The sequence below is a fragment of the Chenopodium quinoa genome, unplaced genomic scaffold, assembly GCF_001683475.1.
Source record: "Chenopodium quinoa cultivar QQ74 unplaced genomic scaffold, ASM168347v1, whole genome shotgun sequence".
In the NCBI taxonomy this organism is placed as follows: domain Eukaryota; kingdom Viridiplantae; phylum Streptophyta; class Magnoliopsida; order Caryophyllales; family Amaranthaceae; genus Chenopodium; species Chenopodium quinoa.
The window spans coordinates 5,023,870-5,040,373 of NW_018744633.1; the positions used below are offsets into that span (position 1 = coordinate 5,023,870).

General features: G+C 36.7%; 2 protein-coding genes across 2 annotated transcripts; both read right to left on the reverse strand.

Annotated features, from left to right (window-relative positions):
- Positions 1-1,728: 1,728 nt before the first annotated feature.
- On the reverse strand, positions 1,729-9,171 carry LOC110701224 (putative RNA polymerase II subunit B1 CTD phosphatase RPAP2 homolog). Its single transcript, XM_021878833.1, has 8 exons — positions 8,767-9,171; positions 7,966-8,673; positions 7,576-7,851; positions 6,782-7,438; positions 6,494-6,681; positions 5,750-6,013; positions 5,001-5,159; positions 1,729-2,410 (listed from the first exon to the last, which is right to left on the reverse strand). Exons 2-8 carry the CDS (start codon positions 8,558-8,560, stop codon positions 2,306-2,308), a joined length of 2,244 nt encoding a protein of 747 aa, XP_021734525.1. The 5' UTR covers positions 8,561-8,673; positions 8,767-9,171; the 3' UTR covers positions 1,729-2,305.
- Positions 9,172-11,027: 1,856 nt separating this feature from the next.
- LOC110701225 (FACT complex subunit SPT16-like) lies at positions 11,028-16,332 on the reverse strand. The gene is made up of 2 exons (XM_021878834.1): positions 14,673-16,332; positions 11,028-13,094 (listed from the first exon to the last, which is right to left on the reverse strand). The coding sequence occupies exons 1-2, from the start codon at positions 16,011-16,013 to the stop codon at positions 11,289-11,291; spliced, it is 3,147 nt and encodes a 1,048-aa protein (XP_021734526.1). The 5' UTR covers positions 16,014-16,332; the 3' UTR covers positions 11,028-11,288.
- Positions 16,333-16,504: the final 172 nt, after the last annotated feature.

Sequence of the window (16,504 nt, forward strand, 5' to 3'; positions counted from 1 at the left end):
GTAGCGAGTGTACGACGAGATTTGATTACATGTCTTGCTAATCCCTTTTAATTAAGCTAGTTGATGTCCACGTTTTATCCAAGTAGCTTAGATAATGAAATATGTATCAATCAAAAACCTATATATAGTCAATTGGTCGCATTTGACAAAAGTTATAGGTTGATAGATGGATCACTTGATACAATTCCTACCATGGTACAACACATAGTTGTATCATATAGTCATTGACATTTGCTGTCCTCATTGGGTGATGTTTCCAAACAATAATTGTGTATGAGCTGAATTAATGATTAAAATCAAAGCTTCTCATAAATTAAAAGTAGAATTTTAGGTGAAGATGCAAAAATTGTCCAAAGAATCAGCTGCCTACTCTATGAATCTTCTAGTTGGGCTTATTTGGACAATTTCTTTCTCTCAATCTAAAACGAAGGAGACACTAAAAAGGTAATAAGGCTAACTAACCAATAATTGCTTAATAATATTTGACCAATTAATCTACACCCACAGACATATTCCAACAAGATTTAATGCTCAACCTCAAACGTCAAGAACAATATTATCTACCCATATATTAATTTATTTTCACATTATTTAAAATACATTTTTAATTGAAAAGGACATCTAAAGTACAGGTTTATTAGCAAATATACTTCAATTCGATTCAACAACCATTTAATTTTTTTTATCATGAGAATCAATGAGTTAGCTAGAATGACATGGAAAATGTAGCTCACAAATTGAACTAATTGATGGAATTCATTGGCAATTGGCAAGTAGTGTGTTACGCGTTGATGTCCAAATAACATGCTTATAATTATTTTCGGGTGTAGGCTATCTATTTTTGTCAAGACATCGTACATTAATGTTGACCAGCTCTAGGTCAATAGCTACACGTATGTCGTGTCACAATTTTAAAAGGGCAACCTAGACCCAACCCTAACTCCGTAACTTATCGTGTTCGTGTCTAGCATGCTTGATCTTCATGCCTACCCCAATTTTACTTGTATTGATTTAAATCCGATTATGAAACAATAAACTCAACAACTAGACCAAGCCATCCTTCAAGTTTCAACATAAAAAGTTTGGTAAATACGAGTTTTTCAAAATCTGCCCAAAAACCACATACACTGCTTAAATGTTTTTACACAATTTGGCAGTTGTTTTCATGCGATGTAAAATCACTTTAATGGAGATAAGACTTTTAATCCTAATATACTCCGTACAATAAATTTCTTAATTTACTTTACTATGTAACAATCATGACGTTGCTCTTACCGAAAGAAAAGAATTCATCTTTCATACAGACCACATAAAATAAAAAAAAAATAAAAAATAAAAAATTCTAAAAAAAAGGAAGACAAAATTTTTCAGAGGATGAAAAATGGTGGATAAGACGAAAACAAAAAACAGAGAAAATCATGAAATCAAGGAAAATGACATACTAAAATAATAATTTAAATTAATTAATAGATTAAAAATAGGAAAGCAACAAATAGAAAGAGCTGTGCTGTCATGTCTTCTGTGTTCTGCTACTGAATAGTCAAATATTCATCTATAATTGCCTTACTAATAACACTATTAATTTACACTCAGATGGACCCCACTTGCTGTATTTCCTTATTCTATCATTCAAATTCAACACTTCAAATCTGTAGATGATTACTCCATTTGTCCTACTATGATTGTCCGGCTTAAGCAAAGTTCGACTCTTCAACTCACTGATCACAATTTCAAGAACAAAGCTCCTGTTCAAATTTAACAAACTGTTCTGTACAGACATTTACTGATACAAATAATTTTGGCATCATATAAAACAAAAATTACTGAGTACTCTGTAGCTTTTACATCATACATCTTATAACTTTTGGCCAAAACTGTCCCAGGGCAATGTAAGGGATGATAAATCCATCTCCATCTGAGAGTTGGGCAAAAAAAAAAAATCCAATCTTGGACATCTTTAAAATCTTGACATACATAAATGTTTGTTTGTTTGTTTGTTTTTTTTCAAATATTCAGTGGAAAAGCCATAAGAAAGGATGATTTTGCACATCTCTGGGACGGAATTAACGTGAATAAGGGATATGGTTGCTCCAAGGAGCATTAAAAACCAAAAAAAGTACTATTGATACCATCCTGGAAAAAAAGAAAAGAAAAAAGAAAGAAAGAATCCCCCTTTTAGGATTTTGTAGGCATAAAGAATTTGTTGCAACGAAAAGAAATCAAATGGAACGATGTAGTCGATCAGCACTAGTGAGCAGGTAGGAGGCAGCAACATACATGTCGAAGCTGGTGTAAGTACAGTTTATCAACCACCGCTCTGCATTGAGAATTGAGGCACACGACCCAGCGGAATCACAAAATCTTTCATGATCTCGTACTCTTCAGCACTTATCTGGGCACTACTTAAGACCTACAGAGGCAACATCCAAACATAGCCAACTTTATACATGTTCATATGTCCTAGGAGACTAAGTTCCAAATAAATGTTAGAAAATTTTGAATGTTAGCTATTCTTCTCAAAGGCAAATGACATGGACATAACCAATTAAATAATGGCCACTCAAACTCGAACACTCCACAATGGCCAAACATGGTCAGAGACCATGAAATCCCAACATACAAAATAGGAAGAAAAAATAAATAATAATAAAGAAAAAAAATCAGAGTCTACATTCACTTCATAAAACTCTAAACTCTTTAAGATGAACAGATGACATACAGGGAGTTAGAATCTTAGAAATGTAAAGAAAGCATATTGGGCAGAAGACTATAGTTTTTCAAACAGATAATATGGACTATATGGCGAAGTAAATAAGTAATTTATATTGAAATCAGTAAAATCTACACCATGGAAGAACAATGCACTAACATCCTAAACTGATAACAATGCTTATTACACAACTAAACTACCTCAACTGTATGCAAGTATAAGAACCTACAGATTCTACACTTAAACCTCGTATGTCACCATGTCTAGCTGACACTCTGCAATGCATGTGGGTTTGACACATGGAAACCCCTCAGCAACAAGATGTTAGCAGCTGCACCAGGGCGGAGATATTCTTACATCACTGTGAATGACACATCACCCCCCCCCCCAAATCCTCTCTCCCTCTCTAAATCATTGAGTATCAAATGCTAGGGATCGCTCAAATGACCTTACATAAACACTCTGTAGTACGTGCACAGGTTTTCGCTACATACCCCTTATTTTTCCCAACTGTACTTCCACTAAATCACTCAGGTAAGTAGATGTTTCCATACAGATTTCTTTCCTTTACAGTCAAGTAATTTAATGCGATTGTACTTCTAGCAACATAAGCCATATACATATTCAAGGGCCATGATAACTAGTACATCCATCAACTGTATCTCCTTGTCCAACCCTTAATTTCTTACTGTCACTTCCACACACAAGTCTAAACATCTAGTCCCGATTCCTTAGCAACACCTTAGCTATAAATTATTCAAGAGGGCCAACAAGCACCCTTCATTGATGGTATACTGTACGTCTGTACCCATACCTGTCCCTAATACAATTGATCTCCTGATCTCCATATCGTATATAATAGCTTTGTTCATCTGTACCTTTAAGTCTGCCAATAATATTAGCATTATTACCCCAAATTCCTTGTTCTAGATTGTCAACCAACTAGCAAAGTCATGCTCATACTCTCATAGAACTATAGAAGAATTCTAACACTGTTCTTGTCAACCAAATGCACATCTAAGCGACAGTATGTACTTCAAATCAGTGGCACCTAACCAAAATACCAAAACAGTTACTTAAGAGAACCCCGATGTAACATCAGCTACTAGTTACAAGTCTAAGCAAGAACCTATCGGCTAAACAACGATTCAGTGCCAACATTAGTTCAATACATAACAATGGGTTGTTGGATACAAATATACAATACTCTTAAAGTCTTTAAGGCTTGAAGTCTATTGTTCTCAAACCATAGCCAGTAGCCATCATACAAATGAGATGAAAAAATTATTCAGCTGCACACTGTTAATGTGACCCACTTCCCTTTTAGTTCACCTACTACTTTGCATGGTCCTCTCTCTCTCCATCCCTATCTACTCAGATTCTTCTTCAACTTCAAAGGACAATATCTACACACTATATCTCCCATGTCCTCTTCTGGCAACCATCAAGCCATCAAAAGCCAATGAAACTACCTCAGTGAGACTGATAATTATCCAAGTGACGTGACCAAAAGTTCCACCTAGCCTCTCATTAGTTGATGGCTTGATTTGTAAATACAAGGTTTTCAATGTACTCTTCGATCTGAAAAACCAACAAGATCGTTCACAAAGACTAAGATCAATGTAATTTCTATTTTTTTTTCTCCTTCGTAAAAGCCCACACACTTGTGATTTGTATGTGCAGCCCTTACCAGGTAATCACAGCACTTAAATATCTCCAATGGAGTGCAGGTCATCTCCAATGGAGAATATAAATATCTAATAACAAAGCTCCCGACCTCCTCCTTAGAGTAGGTTAATGTAGGTAAAATGTAAATCATTTTTCCCTGGGACGGCAACGCAGCTATCCTTACTGGAAATCAGTCAAATAATCTACAACCACCTTCTATTCTAGAATTTATAGCCTTGGTCCTTGGTTCAACTTGACTTTTCACAAAAGTTACAATTTGTGGAAAGATACTTAACAGACTAAAATGGGAGTTATGGAGAAAGAAGCACAGCAAAAGAACGCATAATTAGATCAAGCAATCGTATATATATAAAAAAAAAATGGAACAAAAATTATCAAAGAAAAAAAAAAAGGGAAACAACTAATCACAAGTAGAGGGCATTATGACAATTTATGAGATATTTCATTATTTAATATCAAACTCAGAAAATGGCCAAAAAAATAGACTTTTAACTTCATTTGGAAATGCAGAGATATCACCAACTAAGCTTCAACAAAGAACAAAGGGTGCAAACAAAAGGACATGGACTAAGAATCAGAAACTAATAAGCAAAAAACTTACCTTGGGAATTAGAATCCTCCTGCTAGTCAAGTATGCAGATAGTCCAGGAATCCTACAGACAGAAAGAGCATCAATGAATAGAAGAGCAATTACTTGCCATTGCTTCATTCTAAGCGGAGGAAGTGCATCCATAAAAGACATCGTTTCCAGCAAGCAGGTCTGCATACAAACAAGCTTACAAGTGAACACCGACCTCAAAGATTTGGAAACAGGCAAACAGCACAAAGGACCGAATAAATAGCAACCTCTTGCCAAAAAGAGAAGAGGAAGAAGAAAATGATATAAAGGAGCATATTAAAAAACAGCCAGAGCCGCTTTATACAATTAGAAAATGACCAAAAGGGAGGGGGGGGGGGGGGGGAACAGTACAAAGAACAGGATAAATCAATCAACAAAAAACTAGAACTGGTAAAATCCACCATTACAAAAGTAGATACAAGAAATGACAGCAAAAAGTGTTCTGAGCAAAAATCATGCAGCGATTAATAGAATTTAAAAATAGCACGATCTGAGTCAATGCATTAACACAACTAATCACTGATTGGTAGGGAAAGAGAGGTAGCCCAAGCAATTAATACCAAGAGTTCAATATCAAAATACCATATCCAGCAATAGACATGCCCACAATGCCCAAACAAAGTAAACAGTCATGCAATTGGCATATATAATTTTCATTCTATAACCAAAGCAGGGCTACAAAAAAAAAAAAAAAAAAAAAAAAAAAAACCCAGATAATTAGAGCTCAGTACCACTTCACGTTCCAGAGTAGATAATGGTGTTGGCAATTTTAGATCAGCAATCAATCCAGGCAAAGCTCGTGCAAGACAACCAGATAATGTTTGCTTGATTTCTGGAGAACGGCCATCAGGAAGCACTATTTTGCTGGGATATTCTCTTCCATTTGTAAACATATATTCTTCATGAACACTCTCATCTCTTCCATATATATAAGCCAGTGAGGATGATGTCAGCCAAGAAAATAGAGCATCCCACATCAAGGCAAACGGTGACAACTGAAGATCCAAACAATGCTTAGAGGAGCACATAAAAGTGAACAAGTGCACTGCAGTAAGTATTAACAGCACTTTTGGTAGCCAGTTAAAAATAGCGGTAGTGGAAATGAAATAGAGTGTAATTTGACAAAGCAATATACTACCTCCGTTTCACATTATTTGCAATAATTAGACACTTTCTACTCACACTTTATATCAAATCGTTGCAAATAATATGAAACGGAGGTAGTATGTACATAAAAATGCAAGCTTATCCCCAAACATGCGTTTTTCTTCATTATTGTTCAATTCCACCCAATATCACCCCACATGGGTGGATGGTTATGAAAATTTGCGAAGAAATTTATATAATCGGGGTGAACTAGCATTACCATGACAATGGACATTGGATTACTCAGTAATATACAAATTCAATCTCATTACCATTTACCACCATTAATAACCACTTACCAAACAAGCTGTAACATTATTAAAACTTACTGTCAAGCTGAATCCTTCCGGAGAAGTATCAAACCATGAGTTATCAGAGTCAAAGACACGATTCAAGTTGCCTGGTGTCTTGGGCAACTTTTCAGTAGCTAAGTTCTCTAATGCATCATCTCTTACAGAATGTTGCCCTTCATCTGCTGTTTTTGGCGGTGGCAACACTACGATTCCAGCCTCAGAAACTGAAGTGAAACAACCAACATAAAAGAAAATTAGTGCAACTAGGCTTTTGCACACAAACAATGTTCTCAAATGAACAGCCTCACGGAAAGCAGATTATACCAGCATCATCGGCATCAGATTGCCCAGATGCAACAGCTTCTGCTGCCTGGATCAATGCCATCGCACAAGCTTCAGCAGAGGTAAATCGCTGGGAATCATCCTCTTCCTCTGCCTCTTCGCTTCTTGAAGTACTTGGACCTTCTTTTGCGTTATTAAATTCTCTAAACTCACAGAGATTTCCAATGGAAAGACCATTGGGTTTCTCGTCAGCCCAAGTTACAGAGCGTGCAAGTTTCTTTACCCCAGAAGTTCTAAGAGCAGATTTTCCTTTTGATAAACTAGAGTGAACAACTTTCTCAGAATGAGATTCATCTTTTACATGAGTGCTACATGAAGCGGAACCATTCTGATCTTGGTGAACATATACTTCGGCTAAGCTTGCATTCTGATCTAAATTATTTCCAGCCCCAATTAAAGCTGAATCCATAGATCTCCGTAGATCATTGTCCCCAGGAGAAGCGGACTCCTTACTTAGATTATCAAGATCCAGTTTTTCAGAGAATTCTCGGGACATTTGATTCAGATCAGATTTGACTTGACTGGAAGGCAATTTGGAGACACTGTATTCATCTTGGGTAATGATGGTGCTCGTAAAGTCTACACTGCCAAAAAATGAATCTTTGCCCTTTGTCGAGAGAGACTTCTTTGCTACTGAGCCTGTAGTAAACTCAAGCTCAGTTCAGACTAAATGGAACTAATTTACACAGAAGAGTTAAAAAAAAAAAATCAAATAGATTATCCATGGTATTGATGAATAAAGCATTCAATTTTAAAGCCACACATGCCAATAATACCTTTTTTGGCTTCTGACTGCACTGACTTGGAGCCACCTTCTAACTTCTTAGGAGCAGTAAACTCATCATTAGTTATAATCATACTGGTGAAGTTTAAATCACCTAGCAAAGGTTCCATTGTTTCTGATTGATTGGGCTGAAAATTCTTGTCATTTTTCAGAATTTCTGTAGAACCAGTTGAGCCATCAATGGATTTAATAACAGTAACCTCGAAGTCAGACCCATTTGAAATGGCATCACTGTGCTTATTCAACTTGGCATCACCTGGTTCAGATCCTGAAATGTGCAACCATTCAACAAAAAGAACAATTGAAATGCACAACCATGATCCAAATTCCACAAAAATAAGAACATAATCAATGTGCAAAAGCTAAGACGATATTTTCTCACCTTTTGCAAAAGCTTCTGACCCTGATGAGTTGGAGAGACGATCTCTGTGTGGAACATACCCTTCAATTGCATTCGACGGACCAACCCATTCCTCCATCGAAACTTCCCCTCCTTTCGTCTCAACATTCTCCTTGATCATCAATTTCGACAACCCCAAATCCCCATTCTCCCCCTTGCCCTCCTCTTCCTCATTTTCCAAACCCCCACTCTTAAACAAACTCAATATCTCATTAACCTTAGCCGGGTTCAAAATCGAGCATCTCTCCTCATTTAAACTCCCCGCAAATGCCTTACTATTGATCAAACAACTAGAACAGCAATACAAATAGGTCTCATGAAGATCATACACCCGGTGCTCCTTAATCGAAATGCGATACTGCCCCTTTTTCGGGTGTTCAGCAGGCAAAGAATTCGGGCACAATGGATAACCACATAGATTGGCAATCGTACGCTCAGTCACTACATCACCATAATCACTCCTAGACATCAAAGGCCCAGCAGCAAAAAGCTGACCATCATCTTCAATACCATCAAGAAGTGCAAGCTGCAGCTTATGAACTGCTTCTGATACAGTAATTATCCTATCCTTTTCCATCTAAATTTCTAGGGTTTTCAGACGGGTTTTCCCAACTTAATATACAAGAAAACAAATCAAGCCCAAAAACCCTCCAAAACAACTAAATTAGGGTTCAAGCAAGCGATGAATCACTGAAATTCAAAAAATTCCCAATTGAGTACAATAAATTAAGCAAAATAAAGTATGAATGAATGAAATTTTAAGCAATTAGAATGATTGCATACCGAATTAAAGCGGAAAAAAAGAGAGAAATTGTTTGCTTAATCTTGTTCTTGCTCTTCAATAATCAGCAATAATTCATTCAATCTCCAGTAAAATTGGAAAATTGATTGAATCTTAACAAGAAGTCATGTGAAGAGGAGAGAGAAAGAGCGCGAAATCTGGGGTCGGTGGTATGGAATCGAACATAGAGATAGGGGTTGAGTACCAAGTTTGGTGAGTTTGTTGAGACTGCCGCTTTGAACTTCGAAGAGGGAGTTTGCCCAGAAGAGAGGAGAGAGATTAGGAAGAAGATAGGGAGACTTTTGGAACGTGACTTTTTAAGGGAGAACGACACCGGCCATGATTTTATTTTTTTTGGTTTTTATTAGGCCCCGTTCACTTTCTCTATTTTTCCTGAAATTAAATTATTTCTAACGAAATAAAATTAATTTTATTGAATATAAATTTTTTTTGCTGAACTGAAATTATTTTTACTGATAATCTATTGTATTTTTGCTTTAAATTTATTGATTTTTACTGAACTAAAATTAATATTACCGAACTGAAATTATTTTTACTGATTTTTTTTTTTTTTTTGGTAAAATGAAGTGAACTAGGACTTGTTCCGTATTTGTAATTTTGGGAACTATTTGTGAAATTTATAATATTTTAAGGTTTTTAAATGATATGAATTGGAGGTAGTAAATTGAAATTGTTTTGATGCACTTGGACATTGTTCACTCCATCTTAAAAAAAAATATTAAGTAAAAATAATTTCAGTTTAGTAAAAATAAGTTCAGTTAAGTGAAATTTAGTAACTTTAAAAGAAGAAATATAATAGAAAATAAGTCACAGTTTCAATTTAACAAAAATAATTCAGTAATTTAAAAAAAATATATATATTAGAAAATCAGTAAAAAAATAATTTCATTTCAACAAAAAAATAAGATAAAATGAACAGGACCTTGTACTAATTTATATCTTAACATTTGGAGGTATAAACACTATTTTTTGGTCCAAATGCTTACTTTGGATTATGAACAATATTTAAAATCATTACGAACTCGTCTACCATCCTACATTATACTTACATGTGATGCAATAATAATCCAAAATACGGAGTACTTGGTTTCAATTCAACGGCTTCTCAAAAAGTTGTGATTCAATTTTAGTAAAATTTACAATAGTAGTCATCAATAATACGGAGTACTATACACACACATAAATAGTACTCGTATCAACTATTGAATTTTTTTTTTTTTTTTTTTTTTGGGTTCTTTTTGACATTTCATCTTTTCTTTCCTCTTTATTTTTTTTTTTTTGGTTCACGCAGTTTTTCACCAATTATCTTAAATATATATAGGAGTATATCTTTAAAATTGGACAATTAGCGAAGAGCCAAAGGGCACCAAAATGTTTGAAATGGATAAGTGCCTAAGTGGCCCTTTGGCCCCTTTAGACTTCTAAAAAAGATAATGATAAAAATAAATTTGGAATTGGTGGAACCTATATTTTTGTGCCTTTGCCCTTAGTGACCTCATCACAAATAATTAAAATACACCTTATTAGCTTGACATAAGAAATATCAACAGAACAAATAGTGTGAATTGAAGAGGATGTCCTAATTGATCAATGAGTTTGACAAAAGATTGTCAAATTAGTACTCCGTATATGAATAATATTTAATTCAAAACGTTGAACCTAAATCTTAAATCTTAAAGCAGAGTATTACTTTCAAGTTTCAACCTGTTTATACAAGCTTCACTCTAGTTCTATTCATGGTCGATTCGTTGGTATACATTCCAATTCAGTTCTACCGAAAAAAACAGGCAAATTCAGCATTCAATTAATATTCTACGGAGTAGATCAGATTAAGAAACACAATCACTCTCATTTTCAAATCTACAAATTTGCCAATTTTCACTTCTTCGAATGGATCACAACGCAAATCCCTTTGCACAATACCACCCATGTCTTAAAAACCTTGAGGAACTTGTTTGGACCTCCTGAATTAGGAAGAACTTGTTCTAAACTTTCATCGGGCCTCTAACTTCATCAGCGTGGCATCAACAAACTAGCTCTGTTTCACACTACTAAGATATGAGAATCTCAGCAGTTGTTACATTCATTGCAACAAGTGTTTACAAAACAATGCAATATGCACATAAACTTTTGAAAGAATTTTTACCAATTTGCTTTTGATACCTGTAATACAGGTCTACAGGATGCGTCGATGCGAGAGGAAAATACATGATAGATATCAACTTGCAAAAAAGAGGGACGATACCAACAAATTGAGAGAATTATGCTAGATAAGAGAGGTACTTGAGTCCAACAAATAAAATCACCATTTTACATGTGAAAATTCTTTCATTTCTAGGATGAACGTTATACAATGCCCAGTGCAAAAAACATAACAAGAACAAAAGCAATGAAAAAGTACCCCATATCTAGAAAAACACAAACCAAAAGAACCTATCTAGAACCCATATCAGCTGACCACAAAACTGAACTTACCAAGCTAATGGATCAGTGCCAAACCCATCTACCTCCTACCCTTGGGACGCTTAGGCAAGCTGCTGCTGCTGCTAGGGCCAGGACGGGATTTCCCAAAAGTTGCCTTCATCTTCCTTTTACGTCTCTCTTCCTCGCTGTCAGATTCATCTCCTCTCTCACGGTCTGCATTGCTAGCTTCTCTCTCTAGCTCTTCCCAAGTCAAGCCTTCCTCTTCCTCCTCTTCTTCTTCATCCTCTTCCTCTTCATCCTCATCAGACTCCACCAAAGATTCACTGTCAGAGGCTTCATCTTCTGACTCTGACTCAGCCTCCACATCAGATGGCTCATAGCCTTTATCTGACTCTGACTCGTCGGTTTCAGAATCACTTGCATCCATGTTCAAGAATTCCCACCCTCCATCTTCTATAAATTTCTTTGGGTCATCAGTGATAGTCTTCAGAATGGCACGCCAATGCAGATTCAATCTGCTCTCATAATATTTAATATCAGTGGTATCTAGCCATTCTTTGATACTTTCCAAAGAACTGGTGGGGATAGAATCAATTCGGAACACATCTTTCTTAAAATCCTTGAATATGATTGTCATGTCGAAATTCTTCTGCCCAAAGCCTACTCTCTCCAGATTCACAATCTCAATCTCACTCAGGGTGATCACAAGGAAGGGTGTTTCAATCAGCTCAACAAGACAGCTGGAAGTGGGGACAATGAAAGCAGAAGCCTTGTACGGTACACCATGGAATCCAAGCTCCCTCAAAGGCATATCAAACTCCAGGTCAAGATCTTTAAACTGAGGCATTCCCCAAAGTTCATTTACCCTGGTGACAAAATTTTGAAAATCCATGTTGATTTTGTTCTTCCTGTCTCTTTCTCGCTGCTCTTCTTCAATCTCATCAGGATCATAGGCAGATCGTCTCCCACCACCCAGGGTCTGGACCACTTCCATCACTTCAACATAAAACTGCACATCCTTGGTCTTTTTGTTACCCACCATTATATGATTGTGAAGGTGGAAATGAAGAAGAGTAATCATCTCATTTTCTGCAGGCTGGAAGAAAGCATGCTTGATATTAGCAAACATGATATCAACACGCTCATCTGACCTGGAGGTAGAAAACCGAAATCCATTCACATGTGCTTCTAGAGTACCAGGCAGCTTTCTTCCCCGCCCACTAAAAGCAGGACGTACCCATAGATCAGACAGTCTCATTGGCTTGGATCTGTTTTGAGCAATTATAAGTTTTTCCTGAGTAACCAAGGTTGCCCTCTCAGCCCTTTCAGACTCCCTAGCAGCAACCTGCCGCCTGAGTGTCTTTATCTGCGCAACCACCTCATTCACATGCCTGGGATCTTTTGAGCGGAAGGAAACTTCCTTCACAAATATTGCCCCCTGATTCTTCAAAGAATTAGCATCATGTGGACTAAAAGGTGTGCCTGGAACATTGAAAATTATCCTGACATAACAATTGCGATTGGTGTCTGACTGACTGGTGATGGTCTTCACAGTGGCAATGTGGAAAGGGACCATGCTTCCATAGATGGGCAGTAAAATAGCCTCATTCTTCTGGTCAACCTGAATCATCATTTCACCCCTTGCATGTGGAAGATCATTTACATTCTTGTAAGCTACCAGCTCTGTTGAAGATCTTGACGAAGAGCGATTATCTCCTGCCCCTGCACCACCACCAGCAAGTCGCCGAGCAGTTTCTTCATTCTTTTGACGAGCAAGTTCAGCTTGATGCTGCCTCCTAAGCTCTTCTCTGTTAATCTCCCCATGATCCGACCTTAGAGTAGTTTTTGTAGGAACAGCTTCAGCCTCATTGACCTTGCGCTTTGCCTGTGGAAGACAAAAAAACGGCAAGGCAATAAAGTAAGAAGAAATCACAGATAAAGGGATCACATATAAACTGTTTGTACAAAGTAGCCACATATTCAGCTTACTGGTCATGTATATAGCACCTTAATTTAAATTTTAGTAAGCAACGAACGGCAGAACTGAATGTGTGTAAAACATGCAATAGAAACATACAACATGATGAGCAGCATCTAAGATACCTTTCCACAAAAAGCCTAGCCATTATCACAATCACTATAAGTTATACTCTGAAGTGGCTCATCATTTCAAAAAACAATGACCAACATCAAAAAATTATGTTCCCAGAAAGTCATGAGTGATGCATTTAGTGAACAAAAAAAGCAAAGTGCAGCTAAATGAAGTTACCATAAAAGGCAGCAATGAATGACTATACAGAAACTTATAAAGTGTGATAGAAAGCAAGTTCAAATGTCAAATATATTGGTCTCCATTGTTTCAGGCTTCCCTCCCAACGTTAATCCAATTTCCAGACCCAACTCACATAAACTTATTTCTTTTCCCATTTTACAGCTTTAATTAATGCTTTGGTTTCCAACCTGAAAAACAAAAATTTGGCAACTGCAAAGCTCCTTTCCACATTTCCCAGGAAAATAAAGGTTGTCTGGCTGTCTAATGTCCACTATAACTCTACAACTTTCAGATAGTAGATAAAAGTTATCTGATGACTCTTATTCCCTTCCTCATTTTTTCTTCTATTCTTTCTCTTGGCTATTCCATCTCTTTGAATTAGTGAAGGTAATCTTCCCACTTTAATTTTTCTCCTCCAATTTCCTAGCATCCGTAATTCCACTTTATGAGCAGTTACAGGTTTTTCATTCTCCAACCAATTTATGGTCATCAGTTGAAAGTGAAATTATGTTTGTTGGTGAAATGGAAAAGTGAAATTTGATTAAAAACTTAATTCAACTATAGATCAAATTCCAAATGTATATAATATTAGAGATTTTCTTATCCATGTCAAATTTTTTGCACACGTCAACAAGAAACCAGAGCAAGGCTCAGGCATTACCTAATCAGACAATTTAACGAAGCCAAAAAAATCTCTTATAAACATCACAATAATAATCACTTCACCGAGGTACAAATTGGGGAGGAGCAATCAATCACATATTCAAACTCTAATTATATGATAAGATTCTCGTTCAAAAACGAACCTCTTGAAGATCACGTACAGATCTCCTCACACAGAAATTCAACATAAATAGACATATAATCATTACCAATTTCTTTAAGGCTAAATTAATGGAAATTATTCTTTTTCAGTACATCTTATATTTCCATAAGCAACTTACTCCAATACACAAACATTTCACTATCTAATTTATCAACTTTTTACAACATAAATCTTTAAATCATGTTCTTAAATTAACCATAAAAACACATGTTTATCATCAATAACACAAAAGGCATGCAGCTATTTAGCAGAATTAACATGTTTGAAGATATGAAAGTAACAGTGTAACTGAATTAACCACAAACCAGAATAACAGCACACTATTAAAAGTAAACATACAGTAAAATTCTTTTTAAACCCATTACCTTTGGTGGCTCAACCTCTTCCTCTTCCTCATTGAATGAGTAAGCAACATCTTTCAATGCCTTAGAGCTCAATGCAGTCGTAATTTCTGGGCCCTTCTCCCCAACAATGACGGTATCAGCTAGAAGCAAGGCAAAGTTCTGGCTTTTTGGGTTACTTGCCTGAGTCTTCATGTTCTGAAATCCTAAGACAACATTAAATACCATCCCTGGCTTCAACTCCTTCTCATTTTTAGCGTTCAAGTTCAGCCCCGACTCCCTGAATTCAAGGCCAATACCAGTACCCGCTGATTTAGTCAAATTCGCCACCAATCCCGGGTCCTCTTTCTCGACTACAGCAAGAGCAGCAAGATAAACATCATTAGCTTTATTCCCAGACTTCAATGCACCAATGGCTGCTTCTTGCGCCTTAAGCAAAATCTCATATGCCTTACTCTGATCCGAATTAGCATCAATCAAGATTGTCCTCGCTATATTCGAGCAATAGCTATTATACCTAGACCCAACAGCACAAATAATCACACTAGCAGGCTCATAATACAAATTCTCATCATTACTCGAGGCACTCGGCCTCAAATCAAACTTCCCACCACTCTGAATGATCGGAGGGTAACAAATATCCACATTTTCCGCCTTCAACTTGACCTTAATTTTGCTAGGATCCAAAATCACCTTCTCAGCTTCATCCATCATAGCCGAATGCGCCAGCTTCTTCTCCTCATCGATAACCTTCTCCAAATTCGGAACAACATGACTCTTCATCACAGAAGCCGTTAAGAACGCCGCCTTCTTCACATTCACCAATTCTCCAGCATCCTTAACAGCAAACAAATCCGACAACCCGTTTGTAACATCACTCAGCTCCATACCCGAATTCTTCAGCTTATCAACCCACATTTCCAATAACCCTCCTTCTGGAGCTTCCTTCGACAAGTACCCAACCACGGGCTTCTCCTCTAACGCGCGCAGACTCTTCAAAATGGTATCCATATGCGACGAACCGTCTTCGCCTTTCCTCTTTATATACGTCAACACTTCAACTTGTTCGGCATCCTTCGCCGCCTTCTTCACGACTTCAAGCAACAACGCCTTCTTCTGGCTACAAAGGAAATGAATCTGCTTCCTAGTGAACACCATAATCGTATCAGGAAACTCATAACCTAAAAGCCAAATGTTAAGCGCCGAAGATTTCAAGTATCGTAAATCTTCCGACGCTGGCGGCGTTGCAATTGCTAACGCCTTAGCTTCTCCCCATAAATCTGGATTACTTTTCCAGTTTGAGTAGAGAGCCTTCAATCTCTTCGAGAAGTTCTCCAAATTGATTTGGTATGAATTCGTCGACATCGCTTAAAATTGATGCTGCTAGGGTTAGGGTTAGGGTTAGGGTTTTCTTTCGAGTTTTGGGGCGATTGAGATGCTCAATTAAACAAAATTCAACTTATTTCTTCTTCGATCATCAGAATAATCGAAGAAGATGAAGTAATTGATGGAAATTTAGGGTTTCATACGATGAGGGAGAGATCAAATTCATCAAATTTGATGAAATTGATGAGAAATTAGGGATGAATAAATTGAAGAGAGTGAGTGGAACTATGAAGAAGAGAGAGAAAATGCGAAAGGAAAATGTTTTTGTTTTTTTTGTTTCGCAAGAAATGTTGTGAAAAAAGGGTATTTATAGATGGAGATGTTGGTTTATCAAATAGGGTTTAAAATTGAGGAAAATTACGGGATTTGCCACCGTTTTGGAGATCTGAATTTACTGAATTGCCCCTTAACTGAGTGAATGAGATCTTGTGTATGAGGGCTATTTTGGGTATTCTAGACAATTTTGTAAT

Coding starts and splice junctions, on each gene's coding strand:
- LOC110701225 (XM_021878834.1), bottom strand. CDS start 16,013: ATGTCGACGAATTCATACCAAATCAATTTGGAGAACTTCTCGAAGAGA. Junction 13,095..14,672: donor AAGAGGTTGAGCCACCAAAG/GTAATGGGTTTA, acceptor TGTCTTCCACAG/GCAAAGCGCAAGGTCAATGA.
- LOC110701224 (XM_021878833.1), bottom strand. CDS start 8,560: ATGGAAAAGGATAGGATAATTACTGTATCAGAAGCAGTTCATAAGCTG. Junction 7,852..7,965: donor GTCAGAAGCTTTTGCAAAAG/GTGAGAAAATAT, acceptor TGCACATTTCAG/GATCTGAACCAGGTGATGCC. Junction 6,682..6,781: donor ATCTGATGCCGATGATGCTG/GTATAATCTGCT, acceptor GTTTCACTTCAG/TTTCTGAGGCTGGAATCGTA.